Source organism: Musa acuminata, chromosome BXJ2-7 (assembly GCF_036884655.1).
Source record: "Musa acuminata AAA Group cultivar baxijiao chromosome BXJ2-7, Cavendish_Baxijiao_AAA, whole genome shotgun sequence".
Lineage (NCBI taxonomy): Eukaryota > Viridiplantae > Streptophyta > Magnoliopsida > Zingiberales > Musaceae > Musa > Musa acuminata.
In genome coordinates this window covers 6,621,480-6,637,647 of record NC_088344.1, presented here as the reverse complement: position 1 = coordinate 6,637,647, position 16,168 = coordinate 6,621,480, and the positions used below count along the sequence as shown (strand labels likewise).

Sequence of the window (16,168 nt, the reverse complement as noted above, 5' to 3'; positions counted from 1 at the left end):
CTGCTTGATGGATCATGGAGAACTGTGGTGTCATGAGAAGGAAGTCAACTCCAGGGCAGAACCTGATACTGCTCGGGGATGCTGGAGTTGATTGTGATGGAAGCAGAGGTGGTGGAAAGACAACTCGAAATAACTCTGTTCCTGCTGGATTGAAAGAATGATGGTTGACTTAAACAGTGGAAGAAGTCCATATATGGTTGACTTGTTTACAGACGTGTGATGGAGTCAACTCCAGAATGAAATCTGGCAGTGTTATGAGATGCTGGAGTCTCTGCTGTGGTGGATGTATAGAAATTTCTTTCTGCAGTTATGGACTCTAATTATTTTCTTTGGACTCACAAAGATAGACTAGAAATCTGAGTCAGAAAACACTATATGGCAAAGTTGGGAGGATTGCACGTTCTTTCTATTTAAATGTATCTCGGCCACAAACACACACACAAAAAAAAATAATCATCAGAAATATTTGATATATACAGTAAATGAAAATAAATAAGGGGCACTTGCAATTATCATACATGATGAATACACAGCATAGGAGGGATGAGCAACCATCACATGTATAAAGGTGGTATAAACATACAGTTCACTCGGATCCTAATAGTTTAGGCTTCATCAACCAGTACTGCTGAAACCTCTGCCTTGCATACTCCATGTACTCGAAGTCGATCTCATTAACATGTTCCTGCGGGTGAACCCGATTTATTGTTAACGTCTCACCCAATCAGTGTCTGACAACAGCAAACATAATAAAAGATGGAAGCCTACCGATATAACTCCCCATAGACCCCAAAGGAGATGACTGGCAAGAGCATATTTTTCGATAGCCTGCAGCATTTTCTCAACCTCCGTATCTTTCAATGGTTCACCTACAGCAATGGCAATTATTTATATGAGTATTCAAGATGAGATGCGTGAAACAATAATAATAATAATAACATGTCAAAAGATGACGATTCATTTATGTTATATAAATTTGTGGATGACTTTAGCTGCTCAATATAATAAGGATGCTGACATTTTTGCATTCAATGAATTTACACTTTTCCAGATACACCAAAGTATCAAATGATTGACATTGTAGAATTGCATCATTTTTCACTAATTTTCCCTAAGATCACAAAGGAGTTGACAAGATAATAGTCATCTCTAACGAGGTTCCAAGAAATGAACATCTAGAACACAGCTCAGCAATTATGTAAAACTAGATGCTTATCCATCATGTCCACTGCCCCCATGATATGCCACCAGCTCAACTAAATGCTGACTTCAAACAAAATGACCAATGGATGATGGCCAGTGTTATTTTACTCAGACCCTTCGATTCAACTTCGCCACAACTAAGAATGTCATAGTTTTTTCAATTTATATTGAATGTCTAGGAATTATACAAATGTTCCTATTCACTCATCGATGAATTTTCTGACTGATCAGGATTGACAGCAATTCATGTCCATTAAAGTATGATTTTGAATATGGAAGGTCAGTAGAGAGTTGTATTATCTTGATTCCAGACAGATTACCTGAAGTTGTTAGATATATCTGAATAAATCTTTTGCGCTCCTCTACATCTGTTGCCAAATAAATAATATTATTGAAGTTGGAGTAATACATGCTAGAAATTTTTATAATGTACTCAGAAATATCTTAACAATCACCAACCTGGGTACTTATTGAAATCCAAAATGTGAGGTGTTTCCGTATGATAATTAGCAGCCATCTCGCAAAAATGATTGGCAAGATCATATACGACGGGGTTAAAACTTGCATACTCATAGTCCTGCAACAAAAAGAGGAATGAGAAAGATGATCTGGAATAAGTCAAATTCTGGGAATGCCTGCTTCAGGTATGCAGTAAAGAGCCAACAAAGATCATGGTTCATAATGCCAAAAAATTTGGAGCAGCCCTGAAAATGCACCGCTGTGCCACTGAAGTCAAAATTAAAGTGCAAATGGACCAATAAAGCCAGATCACATCATCATATGAAAGCCGAGCTTCTATACCTTTTTATACAAATGCAAAAAATTTGAACAGCCAGTGAGACATATAAAATGCCAAAGACTTCAAATAACCAATGAATACTTCTAAATTCCCTTCCGACAACTACTATTCTCTATGACTGAAACAAAACTGAAACAAAATGCAAGGAGCAAACCACTATTTCAACCTAAACTGCTTTGCTCTATGACTGCTTATAAATGTAGGAGTAATTTTTCATCGCTTATACCCTCTTAGCTCATGTAATCTTGTGTGACATCCTTCTACATAGGATCAAAATGTCCCTGGAGATACAACCATTTAGCAGAGGATTCCCGAATGTACTCATCATAATCTCAAAGCACCATCAAGATCAGGTTAAACTTACAATGATAGTCACTTGTCTAGACTCCTCATCCATCATGATATTGCCATATTGAAGATCATTGTGGCAAAAGCCAGTACTCTGATCTTCTGTTGACAATATGTTTTCCAGAGTAGCTATTTCCTCATAAAGTGTATCCAACTGAAATTCTTTAACTTCTTCAGAGGGGCATAATATGAGGGCTTGTCCAAGCCAATTTCTGACAGCAACATAAGTAATATGAGCTATAACTTGAATGTCCAAACTATAGTTTGAAGATCATTAAGTAATTAACATGTACCTTAATCTTTCCCATAAGAAAACCATTCTTGGACCAGGCATGTCAAGATTATGGAACTCCTTCAACTTTGATGCTATGAGGGCAGATACTTCAGGGTCACGAAGGTCAGCTGCGGAGAGAGTCTGAAATACCAAAAGCAGCGGAACAAGTATTACTACAGAAAATTTATGCTTGTGTGACCTGTCCATTATGGCTAATGTGCTGAACTCATATTCTGGAAAACAAAAAATTGAAAAAAATGTGGATGATTTTTCCAGTTCTGAAAATGGTACGAGTACTACAGCTGGGTCTGTAGTCTCATTGAGCTTCTAAATATGGAACAATCAGATCGTGCATTATATTGACAATCCACTGGACTTGCAGGCAAAAAGAACCCAACTGTGTCGTTTCCATATCTTACAAAAAGGGATACATGATGGAGCATAGGATTTGGGACAGCATCTAGATATAAGGTATATAGCACAATCCACAAGCAAATAATGGAACTAATAGAAAAAGGAACACCGAATCGATGCTACCAGGTAAGCAGTAGATGCTTCCAAATTTCTCCAGGCAGCATTAAAGCACATTCCCTCAAGGAAAATAAAAGATCTAATTCATTAATTTCATGAAAAAAAAAACAGCTTCATACAATTGTACTTCTAAGATATTCATCTTTGTTGGTCTACAACAAACTTGGGCGATATATCTCAGCAACCATCAAATGAAAGAAGAAGGACCTAATAAATAATGATGTGCGGAATAAGATTTAAATGCTACCAGAAAACCTTTAGCAGAACAGAGATTATCAATTAAAACGATGCAGCATTTCATAAACAACAACCACGATAGGTTTGGAGGTGAAAAGAAGGGGACTTTTTAGTGGAATAGAGACATACGCGAGCATTGATGAACTCCTCGACTCGGCCGGTGGCGAAACGCCCAAGAAGCAGCGGCCCTTGGCCGTGCCGCGACATGCACTCGAACGTCCGGATCTCAGCCTCCCGATCGAAGAAGACGTCCACCCCCTCGCCATATATCCGAACCAGCACCTTCCGCGAGACGCCGTCCTTGGACAAGGTGGGCCAGTTGACCTGGTACACCTCGTTCGTCATCGCCCCCTTGAGGTGCACCACCTCCAACGCCTCGGAATCCGCAACGTCGCCCCATTCCGACGCCAAATCGTAGAGAATCCTCTTGGCCTCCTTGGGGATCCGCTCCGCGGCCTCCATTGGCTCAGCGGTCTCGGTGACTACCATCTTCCCCAAATAGCCACGAAAACACTAGAGGGAAATGAAGAAACAACCCGACTCTTTGGCTACAACCCGAAAGGATCCAAAAGTTCCGTCAGAAAGATTGAAGTTTTGACTAATACCCGAAAGAATCCAAAATTCTATGGCAAAGCAAATCGAAAGTGCATTAGAAATCGAATCTTTTGGGGTTTTCGAGTGAAAAAGGAAAAGAAAGGGCAGGGAAAACAAAGATTTTTCCTCTCTTACAAACCCAAAATAGCGGATGGCGGATTGGAACACAGGAAAAGGAATACAACGGAGAAGTTTTGCAAGAAAGAAACGGAGAGAGACAGAGAGAGAGATGGACGGAGGAACAACGGAAGGCCCGCCGAGAATACCTACGGAGGCACGAGTGGGATCGAGGCGGTCGGCAGCCGGAGCAGCGGGCGTCGCAGAAACCCTGTTCTGATCCGAGATTATTTTATTACGAGTGACGCCAAAAACTCGCCTGAGGTGGGGCCCATCATCATCGTGTTACTAATGTGTATGCATGTGGATAGTTCAATTCTGTGTACGCAGCACGAACCTGAACAGCAAGTTACCGCCATCAAAATGATGCATCATTAGTTTGAAGTATAATATCATTTTGCTTAGATTTAAAATGATTTGCAAGCAACCGTTTTAACTCCCAATTTCCCATATCTTACAGAACGAAACATCTTTAATTATCCTGTTGTTGTGACTATGATTAGCAATGAATTGTTTAATACGGGGATAAATATGTTGCATGATTTTGGATGGATATAATATTATTATAATTATTGTTCCTAATATATTATCTATTGGTATCCTTAATAATATAAAGTTTGTTATCGAAAAATGTAGTCAATTTTATACGTTGCTTTGCAATATTATTTGTATGAAACTAACTATTGTTGAAAATTTCTATATTATGAAATCAATAAAGTTTATATGAGACTTTTCTTATACAAAATTTTTTTATATTTTAAATTTTGTATATATTTTTTAAAAAATATCTGTTTTCTATATAATTATGTTAATATGTAAATCTTGATCTTTAGTCAGTTGTGACTATCTCCATAATTTTATGGGTACCAAAAAAAGTAGATGGACACATTCTAAGGACGATGTCAAAAGAAATACTAAAGTTGATCGTTCTAATGATGCCTCGCTCTCTCGACGAATGATAAGCACTAGTTGTAGAGATCCTATCGCTTGGAGTAAAGACTCAAATCCAAAAATCAACATAGGAAAAAAATCGAAATTTGAATCTTTTTAATCCTCTTGACCAACAATGGATGAAAACAAAAGTTGAGATCATATAGCATCTATTTAGAAAATGAAAACAGATGCTTTTGACTAATAATTCAAAAACCTCATACTAACAAAAAATGATCATTAAAAAATAAAGAGGTTATCTATCCATGAGTCCTCCTCCTTGGTAATAATAGAAGAGACAGATCTAACATCCTTCCTAAAGTTCAATTTAATATTGAAAATAAGATAGTGAAGATTTTTTTAGTTAGAAGAGGAAAACTTAGGCTTGTGGTTGGTCCAAGGATGAACATCTTCATATTTTGTTTTAAGAATCCTAATTCGAGTTCTATTATCATTGTTTAGAAGATGAAATAGTCTTTTAGTGTCAAATTTATCTCTAACAATACTTAGGTCTTTTGACTTAAAATCTCTCATCTCTTTTGTGTTTAATGATATATTTTTGATTTATCAAATTTAAACTTTTTGAATTAGAAAAATTGGACCAAAAAATTTTTCTAGAGAGATGCATAATCCTATTCAGGATATAGTTAGAAAATCTTAAATTTATAAGATAGTAAATAGTAATAAAATTGATAACTGAATTAATTAAAATAAGCTTTCAAGAGTTATTTTTGTCAATTTTCAATTCTAAGAAGAGCTTTATCCATAAGAGATTATTGAAGAGGAATAGTAAGCTGCTTATGAGAGACAAATGAGTTAAGGTATCACATTGGTCAAGATCCTGATACCCAACAATGAGTATATTTTATGCTTGATTTAGGGGTCACAATGTCTTGAAAGGAATAATTCAGATTACTTTGTATAAGTTAGAATAGGTTTTATAATACTTGTAAAGGCAATCAAAATATCATCCATAAAGAGAAAGTATAAAATTTTGATATATTTAATATTGAAAGGGATAATGTCATTATTATTAACTTTATCCTCAAGTAGCGTGGATAAGACTTATTGCACCCCGATGAAAAGATACGATGAGAGATGATCGTCTTATCTAATACTATGGTTATTTCTAAACCACTTAGAGGCATAGCCATTGCCAAGACAAGCAAAAGTGGGTGAGGAAATCTCGCTTAAATCTATTTCACAAAGGTAGATGAGAATCCCATATGAAAGAGTGTTTTGGAAATGACCAACTAGGAAATACTATTAAAAACCTTTAATAGATCTTAGTTAAAAATAATAAGGGCTTTGTTGCTCTTATTATTCACCATAGAATAGAAATAAGGATATTATTATAGATATTGTAGCCCGAGACAAAAACAGATTGAAAATCATTGATTAAATTATTAAGATAGGGCTTTTCTGTTAACAATAACTTTGATAAAGATTTTATAAATAATATTACAAAGTGCTATAAGTCTATAATCTTTACTTCTAAAATAATTATTCTTCTTGACGATGAAAACCAAGTGAGTTTTCCCTCATCCAGGAGGAAGAAAGCCACTATGGTGAAAATCCTTAAAGACAAGGATTTCTTTGATTGTATTCTACAAACTCTTGAAAATTTCAAATATGTATATATCAAGGCTTGGGCTTTTATTAAAGCCTATGTTAAAGACTATAGAATTAATTTTATCAAGCAAAAACTCACAAATAAGTCTTCTAAAATTAGAGATATTATTGAATACATGGATTTAGTTTCAAGCCTATGTGAGAGAGAGATAAAGGGTCAAACTTTTAGGGGTCCATATACTAACAGGAAAAGTTGGTCGTAATTTCTTGGTTATTGATAATGATCTCACCACTAGCAAGATAAATAAAAGTAATAAAATTAACTTTTTTTTTTCAAAGTTGAATAGATGGGTAAAAAAGTTTTATGTTTCTATCCCCATCCCCTAACCATAGAGTTTTAGCCTTAGACCACCAATAGAGGTGATCCTTCCTGGTTAGGGCCACCAACTTGTTATGGGGAGATTGCAGGTGCAATATTCTTCCTCACTAAGAGTATAAGATGAATCCTTTTCCTCAATACAATACAGGTGATGGAGTGCTAGTTTCAACAATATAATGCTTAAGGTTGCCAACAATATAATCAGGAGAAAATGAAGTCTAAACAAGCTTTGGGAAATAGAGATCATAGGGGGATCGTAAGTTTAGGCTTAGCCCAAGCATTGGAGATCAAGCTTTTGACCCGAGTGATTTCTTTCTAACGAGTCTTGAAACAAAAGATTTTTTTAATGAGGTTTGTGAGCCATATTTTGATTGACACAAATAATGAGAGGAGAATGGTTTGAGATAATTTTCGGGAGATATCGAACAAAGGAATTAGAAATCCAAGTGAAATTAACATAGACTTTATTTAGGTAGACAAATATTTTGGATTTATTAAATCTTTTACTTGTCAAAGTAAACGGAGTATCTATAAAACTCGAATCAATGAGCTCCGAATAAAAAACAATCATAAAAAAATAAAATCGAATTGCTCAACCAGAAGGTTTGACCAACAATTTTTTTTATGGCAGTCGATGCTGATGATGATGGAGAACATGCATTCACAGTGAGTGGAGATCTTCGACTGGGATTTCGTGGAGGAGCTGCTCGTTTGCTATCTCGAGCTCGACGATTGAAGCGTCCACGAGGTATCAGTAGTGCGATAACCAGTCACCAGATGAACTAAGTAGGCGGCATCAAGCACACGTTACTTGTTTGTGGCAAGGAAGACGAAGCTTACAGCCCATTCCAAGTAAAAGATAAGTTAGTGCACGATGCATGGTGGCGAGCGATGGACATGCCACCACCACCGTGCCATCATCGGGTTGACTTCCATGCCCCAAGTTGGCTCCCAGCTCTCCTTCCAAGTTCCATTAATCAATGTGCAACGGTTTGCCATAAACCACGCGTTTACTTATCTCGTCAGCTGTCTCCTTCCCATCCCAGCTGTTGCAAGAGCGCAGCAGCTATGACGACCCACTCTCCACGTCTTCCGCAGCTCTTCTTTCGACTTCTCTCTCCATGTCTATGAGACGAAGCTGACCTTGAAACGTTATCAGCTAGATTAGGTATAGCATCGACAGCGAACGTGAGCAGCTGAGAAAATAATCAAGGGAGAAGCTCCACAAGAGCTCAAATTATATAATCACAAATCAATGATGGACGCGCCACACCAACCCCAATCTTCTTTATTTAGTTTCTTCCTCCTTTTTCCGAGCAAAAGAAGGAAGAGGTGACAAACTGCAAGGATTAAGTGTTATCCTTTTGGGAGAAGGAAACAAAAATAGCGTTGTCTCGTGCAAACCGCTCACATGCAGGTGGAGGAGATCATTCTGATGACCAGCACACACAAGAAGCAGCAGCAGCTGCTGCTCCTACTACGACGACTAATAAAATAATACAACAGTAATGATGATAAAATTATTTAATGCGTATGGGGTGCTGTCGAAGTGAGAAGATAGCGAGGAACGGAAGGCTGAGATGGGGAGAAGGAAAAGCCATGGAAGAATGAATGATTGGAGAACAGCTACTTGCCCACTGGCATTTGGAAGATTCTAACTTCTTTTTCTTAGTGAAGTCTCTTGTGACACGCTTTCATAGTCGCGTCGGATACGCCTTTGTATGTATGACACACAGTTCATGTCTAATGAATTCGCAGAACGACCTTAGTTATTATGATTTCTTGGTCATACGGGAATCCTTTTCCATTATATCTAGAGAAAGAATCGTGTATGGGGTTGTAAAGCCGAAGGAGACAAACCGAACAGCTGTGGAATAGAATTCCACAGCAATACGTTTTGCACCTGCATCACCGATGCGTTAGTCCTCAGCCTACAAATTTCCAACACTGCTCTTCATATATCAATATTCTATCTCGGGATTAAACAATCGACTTGGATTTGAAGTGTCTGTTGCTTCTTTGCGGTGGTCCTGATGAGAACATGAGCTGTGTGGCCTCGCACTACAGAGTCCGTCAACGAACGAGGAAGATGACATTTCAGCGGGAGAATTATCTTGCGATCGCCAGTCAATAGTTATTCGTGTAGTCGTCCAGTAAAGAATCCGGCCAAATGTGACGGCGATCGCAACGGGTTAGCTACTTGGTTGTGGAGGCTGAGGGAGATTTGTGACGTGGGCTTGGTTATCGTCACGGGGGACGCGGTGCGGCGGGTGGGCCTCGCTCGGAAGTGACCATGGGGCCCGCTCACATGGCATGGTGGGCGTCTCGTGGGTCCCGCCCGACCTTTTGATCCCTCCGTCCCCATCACCATCGACATCCATCCATCCATCCATGCATGCCAGACGCCAAGATGTCGGAATTGCCCATGACTGCCCCTCTTTTTACCGCTGATGCACTCGGGATTAAATATTTGGCGAGGCGCGACCCGATCGCCTCCGCGCGCGCGCGCATGGAAGCGAGCTTATTTAGAGGAGCCGAATGCCCTTCGTCTTGTGGGGTGGGCTTTTAGCTGTGCGTTAGCTGTCCTTGGTGTTCTCCTCTCCCCTCTCTGCTCCACATACCTAGAAAGCAAACACCTTTGCCCCATTCTCCTCACTCTCCTCTTCGTAGTGCTTCGCCCTCCAACAAGCGTAATTGTTGTTCCGAGAATGAGATGAAGAGGAGAAGCAGCATAACGGAAAAGCTTCATCTCCTCTTCCTCTTCTTGATCTCATTTGCGGCGGCGAGAGCGGCCGCCTTCAGCAGCCATGGCCTCACCGACGCTGAGGCCGGGTTCATCCGTAGGCGGCAGCTGCTGTACTACCTCGACGAGTACGGCGACCGCGGCGAGCGGGTGAGCGTCGACCCGTCCTTCCGCTTCCCTAACCCCCGTCTCCGCGACGCCTATGTCGCCCTGCAGGCCTGGAAGAAGGCCATCCTCTCCGACCCCCACAACTTCACCGGCAGCTGGGTCGGGCCCAATGTCTGCTCCTACTATGGCGTCTTCTGCGCCCCGCTCCCCTGCAACCGCTCCCTCACCGTCGTCGCAGGTATCGACCTCAACCACGCCGACATCGCCGGGTACCTCCCTGAGGAGCTCGGCCTGTTGGCCGACCTCGCCCTCTTCCACATCAACTCCAACCGCTTCTGCGGCACCGTCCCCGAGAAACTCCGCCAGCTCACCCGCCTCTTTGAGATCGACCTCAGCAACAACCGCTTTGCCGGCAAGTTCCCCAGGGTCCTCCTCGAGCTCCCCTCGCTCAAGTTCCTCGACATCCGGTTCAACGAGTTCGAGGGCGGCGTCCCTCGCGAGCTCTTCGACAAGCCCCTCGATGCCATCTTCATCAACCACAATCGGCTCGCCTTCGACATACCCGATAATATCGGCAACTCCCCCGTCTCCGTCATCGTCCTCGCCAACAACCGCTTCCGCGGCTGCCTCCCAGCCAGCCTTGGCAATATGTCGAACACCTTGAACGAGATCATTCTCATGGACAACGGGCTGCGGTCCTGCCTCCCGCCCGAGATCGGCCTGCTGAGGAAGCTCACCGTGTTCGACATCAGCTTCAACCAGCTGCTGGGGCCGCTGCCGGAGGAGATCGGCCGCATGGTCAGCCTCGAGCAGTTGGATGTCGCGCACAACCTGCTGTCAGGGCGCATCCCGGAGTCCATCTGCCAGCTCCCGCATCTGCAAAACTTCACCTTCTCCTACAATTTCTTTACCGGCGAGCCGCCGTCGTGCTTGAAGGTGCAGTCATTCGACGACCGGAGGAATTGCCTTCCCGAGCGGCCGTTGCAGCGGTCGGGGAAGCAGTGCGAGTCGTTCTTGTCGCACCCGGTGGACTGCAGTTGGTTTCGGTGTAAGCCGTTCGTGCCGGCATTTCCGCCGCCGCCGCCACCACCATCACCACCCCCGCCGTCCCCGTCTCCGCCACCACCATCTCCTCCCCCTCCCCCTCCCCCATCTCCATCGCCACCACCTCCGTCTCCGCCACCCCCATCCCCACCTCCTCCTTCGCCGCCGCCACCTCCACCTCCACCTCCACCAGTTTATTCATCGCCTCCACCGCCTAATTCACCACCACCTCCCATTCATTATTCTTCTCCTCCGCCACCACCATCTCCTCCACCTCCCCCATCTCCATCGCCACCACCTCCGTCTCCGCCGCCCCCATCCCCACCTTCTCCTTCACCGCCGCCGCCACCTCCACCAGTTTATTCATCGCCTCCACCGCCTAATTCACCACCACCTCCCATACATTATTATTCTCCTCCGCCACCACCATCTCCTCCACCTCCCCCATCTCCATCGCCACCACCTCCGTCTCCGCCGCCCCCATCCCCACCTCCTCCTTCACCGCCGCCGCCACCTCCACCAGTTTATTCATCGCCTCCACCGCCTAATTCACCACCACCTCCCATGCATTATTATTCTCCTCCGCCACCATACCCATCTCCACCCCCACCCAACTCTCCGCCTCCACCGCCGGTTTATCACTACTTGTCACCACCGCCACCTCCGCCTCCATGTATAGAACCACCGGAATCTTCACCACCTCCGCTAACACCCTATTACGGAGGTCCATTGCCACCTGTCGTCGGAGTCTCATACGCATCTCCGCCTCCCCCTCCTCTCCACTGATTCTTTTGAAAATTGTCCTCGTCCTTCTCCTATCCTCATTTAGGCATCAGAAAAATGTCTTCATTCATTTGGATTCTTATCATGCCATCTTCTCCATTAATTGGCGCTACGTTATTTCTCTGGCTGCTTTCGTAGTTCACCAGGAACAGCTCAAAGTTCGAGAACACTGCTTGGTGCATTCAACTTCCGTCATGGTGATGGATGCAGAGTTGGAGAAGCACTGAAGGGTAGGATTAAGAGGAACCTCTCCACGTAATTTGAATTATGCAATGGTTTATGGGTTTGTGAATGAACTGTCGACAGAGCAAGAGAATGAACAGTAGGTTGCAGGGACAAAAAAATGTGTGTATAGAGAACATGAGACCCAAGACATGCGTGCAGATCAATTGTGGTATCGTCGTCATCTTCTTGTTATACTTTGTTCTTTCCATTTTATATTTTTACATCACGAACACTCGTGGATTCTCACAGTTCTGCCTTACTACTCGTCATGATCGGGTTTTTATGTGTGCAATCTGTGGTTTGAGTAACTTGCAATGTCACGTCCATTAAGCCATCACATAAATTCTCTGAACTGCTTCCTGCAGTGGTAAGCGGTCAGCATTCCATCGACTGTGGAAAGTGACTAGCAGTGAGTGGGTGAGGCGTCCATGTCCCATATTAATTGCCGTAATCGTCGGTGAAGCCTGCAAGAGAGTGGCTGTGATCGATCAGACCGCACTTGGATCTTTACCCATTACGGCGGCTGCTTGGTCCCATCTCCACTCATCGATTGACCGCTGTTGGTGGTGAGATGGGTCCGGGTTTTGATGAGCCTCCTCGTTTGGCGTTGTGGCGATCGAGCAGGCGGCAGGCATTATGCAGAACGTTGTTGGTTTGGGTACAGCTCCAGTTGGTTGGTTCACGGGGACGGTGGTGGCCAGCAGAGGGAAGGAGCCAAAGAGAGTCCTCGAGGTGGAAGACAAATTAATGTTCTTGAATGCGCCATTTATTTCTGGTTCGTTTCTCTTTGCCGTGCTTCAAGCGGTGCTCTTAAGTCGCTCGACGATATGACTATCTCTAAGTTAACGTCGATGCTACTTTTCCACGACTTAATTCATGAAGGTTTTATATAATGAAATAAATTATATTGGTAAATGAGACAACCATAAAAAGTTGTTCCTTTTTTGCTATTTAAGAGATTATGATTCTGAAAATAAATTTGTTAAATATTAAAAAAAATAAGATTACGTATCCTTAGATCTCACAAAAACCTTTTGCATATAATATTCCTTAGGTTATTATAAAAAATATTATTATGATATAAAAAATAATTATATAACATTTTAATGATTAATATATATACTCTTATAAAAATAAACAAAATCCAATCGGTCCGAAAATATCTGGTTTTTAATTAATAAAAAAATTGTGTTAGCATATTTTCCTCTCATAGAAGTTAAAAAAATCAAAATGATCAAAAGCCAATCGACTAAATAAATTGGTCAAATCAAGAAGAAATCTTTCGCTAGCTTATGAAAGTACATAGATTATCACTAAACACGTGATGGTTGTCTCGCTTTGGTTTATCATTGAGCACATGTAATATTTTCGTCAACAGTCGATGATGACGTGAGGATAAATAAGATTAAATGTTTTAATTTTATAATTATAAAAATCTCAACGTAATTTTTAAAAGTGTTGAAACCAAAATATTAAATATATCTAATTATAAGAGGTAATATGTAATTAGCTCGAGGCGAAAAAATATACATCCCTGATTATAATTTTTTGGAATAGGTTGGAAACTAAGTATATCATTAGCAAAAATTTATACTAATTAGCAAGTTTGTATGTAGGAAAATATGAGAAATCAATACACAGCATAATCTGATAAATCCCAAAAGAACGAGCTTGGAGTAACCATTTGACGATCGTAAGCCCTTAGCACAGAAAGGATCGGAGGCAAGACGGCATGCGAGGATCTTTGAAGACCCCTCCCGTAGAAGTTACTCCGACCTGCCTCGCTCTTCTCGTCCTCTCGTTTGAGCTCATAATTCATCTGCTTTCTCATTCTCATCAGTGCCAGGGCTGGACAGTGAGAGATTGGGGAAGGATCCAAATGATTCCCATGTTCGTGAGGACACTCACCCAATCGCATTTGCTTCCACATCGCTATTATGTTGTGCACTATGCCGGCATGGATAAAAGAGGGTGCAAAAGGACAAAGGCGGATGGAGGGAGGGAGGTCTTTTTCCTGTCCCTCATAATAATCAAAATATTCTTCCTCATACAAAATATTCCTGTCCCCGATAATAATGTATTGCAGCTTTTAGTTTTAGGTTTGTCTTCTCATTTCTTTGGATACTTGTATTCAAAAAAATCAAGATATTTGCGTTATCCATTCAGCACAGAATAGATGCTGTGCAGGGAAACACTTAATCGCATTTCCTCGGCAGAGGCCTTGTAATGATATCTAATTGGCTACGAGAGAGTTGTTTGATAGCATAATTGATCCATCAACTTATTAAGTCTAAAATATTAATTTAAAATATTTAAATCTAAACTAATTACAGTGGACTAATCAATTCCTTATAAACTAATTAAAATTTTTATCTAATTATACAAAACTAAATTATGATAAAATATAAATTATTCTCGTGGAATAATATTTTTTCGATATGATATTTGACAATTGATAGAGGGTTAATTATAAATTATTTCATGTGGTTAGATCTTTTTAGCATCTCAAATTTTACATTTAAAAAATTTATATTAGAATCCGTATAAGAAAGTGAAATGTTTAACACCATTAACCATAACGTTGTTGGTTTTACCGATAGGACTATGAAAATGATGGACAAAAATATAATTTTAATATCCATAGTTATGTTTTCGATAATGACACACGATGATATCACGCGGGAGCTACGAGTAACAGTTATAAATAAGGAAGGAGAGTGACGATGAGAGATAAAGCAAAAGGAGAGGAAGAGGAGAACGACGCAAATGTCGATGCTTTGAATCAGCGTCAACGTCGCTTAACAACTATGTTGGCGCTGATATAGATGCAGAGTGACGAAAGAGTTGCTCGACATTTGCATCGATACCGATGCAGATGTAGAGCATCGTCACTTTGTATCTACGTCGACACTAACATAAATTTTGAGTGGTCTTTTCGTTGCTCTGCATTTGCATTAGTACTAACGCAGATGCAGAGTCACGTCACCCTTTTCCGTATTATTGTAAGTGCTAATGTAGAAACAGAATGATGCCGCTCTATATCTGCATCTGTACTAGTGTCAACATAGTTGCCAAGCGTCGATATTTGTATCATCTTCTTTCTCCTCTACCTGTGTCGCATCTCTTGTTGTCGCTCTCACTCATCATCCATAATAACTATCCGTGGTTCTCAATGACACCATCATCTGTCATCATTGAAAACATAACTATGATGTTAATATTACCTTTTTGCCTATTATTTTTATGTTTTCGTCGATAAAATTGATGACGTTAAGATGAATAAAATTAGATATTTTACTTTTATAACTATAATAATTTTAATATAAATTTATAATTAGCCCATCGATAGTTTTTTTTTCTTTTTTCCGTATCCTCATATTTAATTTCTTTTGCCTTTGCAATGTAGGGATAAACGAGTGTCGGATCATGTCTCCCATACTCGATGGACTCGGTTGTTGCTGTGCATTACTCGTTCATGATTAAAACGGATACGTGCCTTTTCTACTGTGAGCTTGCTCCATACTGTTAGAAAGATGTTGTTTCTTCGAGCAAGATGCTGACGATAGTGCACATCAGTTATTAGTGCAGGATTAGCACACCAAAGAGATGCTAAAACTTTGTACAGATGCATTCAATTTGTCCACCAACTCCCACTATAAATCTACCCTCTCGGTGAAAAGGACTTTATCCTTTACAAAGGTGGGCCGATCTATCTCGGATAGCGCATCTAGCTTAGGGCTTAGAGACGAAGACTTCACAACCTCATCCGCAGGGCTAATTATAAATTATTTTTTTATAGTTAAATTTTTAATATCCTAATCCTTATACTTAAAAATTTTATATTAGAATCTCTATAATAAATATCTAGTTGCGTTTTTGATAATGATGGACGAGGACACTGCTAAGAATTACGAGTGGCTATTATAGATAAGAAGGGAGAGAACGATAAGAGGTAAGGCATCGACACATATGCTGATGCTTTGTATCCGCATCGATATTGCTCGATAATTATGTTAACACCGACGCAGATACAAAGTGACGAAAGAACCGCGCACACCTACATCGACGTCAATGTAGATGCAGGTGTCGACATAAATGCAGGCGTTGCCAGTTTGCATTTGCATCGACTCTGATGCATATGTCGAGCATCCCTTTTATTACTAAGTAATTGCGATCGAAGAAGATGCAAAGTGTTGGTATTTGTATTGTCGCCTGACCTCTCATTATTAATTACTCTTCCTCCAACAACGTTGTCGTTTGCTATCATTAAAAATATAATTA

General features: G+C 41.0%; 2 protein-coding genes across 4 annotated transcripts; one reads left to right on the top strand and one right to left on the bottom strand.

Moving 5' to 3' along the window:
- Nucleotides 1–483: 483 nt before the first annotated feature.
- On the bottom strand, nucleotides 484–4,329 carry LOC103991195 (probable choline kinase 2). 3 transcript variants are annotated; one of them, XM_065116608.1, is made up of 8 exons: nucleotides 4,253–4,329; nucleotides 3,522–3,940; nucleotides 2,644–2,765; nucleotides 2,367–2,562; nucleotides 1,663–1,780; nucleotides 1,524–1,571; nucleotides 769–869; nucleotides 484–685 (listed from the first exon to the last, which is right to left on the bottom strand). In XM_065116608.1, exons 2-8 carry the CDS (start codon nucleotides 3,879–3,881, stop codon nucleotides 587–589), a joined length of 1,044 nt encoding a protein of 347 aa, XP_064972680.1. In that variant the 5' UTR covers nucleotides 3,882–3,940; nucleotides 4,253–4,329; the 3' UTR covers nucleotides 484–586. The 3 variants fall into 3 exon arrangements, with proteins under 3 accessions (XP_064972680.1, XP_064972681.1, XP_009408828.2); XM_065116609.1 differs by having other exon boundaries at nucleotides 4,257–4,310; XM_009410553.3 differs by having other exon boundaries at nucleotides 3,522–4,313.
- A 5,151-nt stretch (nucleotides 4,330–9,480) lies between these two features.
- LOC135582661 (leucine-rich repeat extensin-like protein 4) lies at nucleotides 9,481–12,827 on the top strand. Its single transcript, XM_065116607.1, has 2 exons — nucleotides 9,481–12,056; nucleotides 12,253–12,827. The coding sequence occupies exon 1, from the start codon at nucleotides 9,698–9,700 to the stop codon at nucleotides 11,663–11,665; it is 1,968 nt and encodes a 655-aa protein (XP_064972679.1). The 5' UTR covers nucleotides 9,481–9,697; the 3' UTR covers nucleotides 11,666–12,056; nucleotides 12,253–12,827.
- Nucleotides 12,828–16,168: the final 3,341 nt, after the last annotated feature.

Excerpts from the sequence above, each read along its gene's own strand:
- LOC135582661 (XM_065116607.1), top strand. The coding sequence starts at position 9,698 with ATGAAGAGGAGAAGCAGCATAACGGAAAAGCTTCATCTCCTCTTCCTC.
- LOC103991195 (XM_065116608.1), bottom strand. The coding sequence starts at position 3,881 with ATGGTAGTCACCGAGACCGCTGAGCCAATGGAGGCCGCGGAGCGGATC. Across the intron at positions 1,781-2,366 it reads CTAGACAAGTGACTATCATT|GACTATGAGTATGCAAGTTT; the intron begins GTAAGTTTAACC and ends TTTTTGTTGCAG. Across the intron at positions 870-1,523 it reads GATATATCTAACAACTTCAG|GTGAACCATTGAAAGATACG; the intron begins GTAATCTGTCTG and ends CCATTGCTGTAG.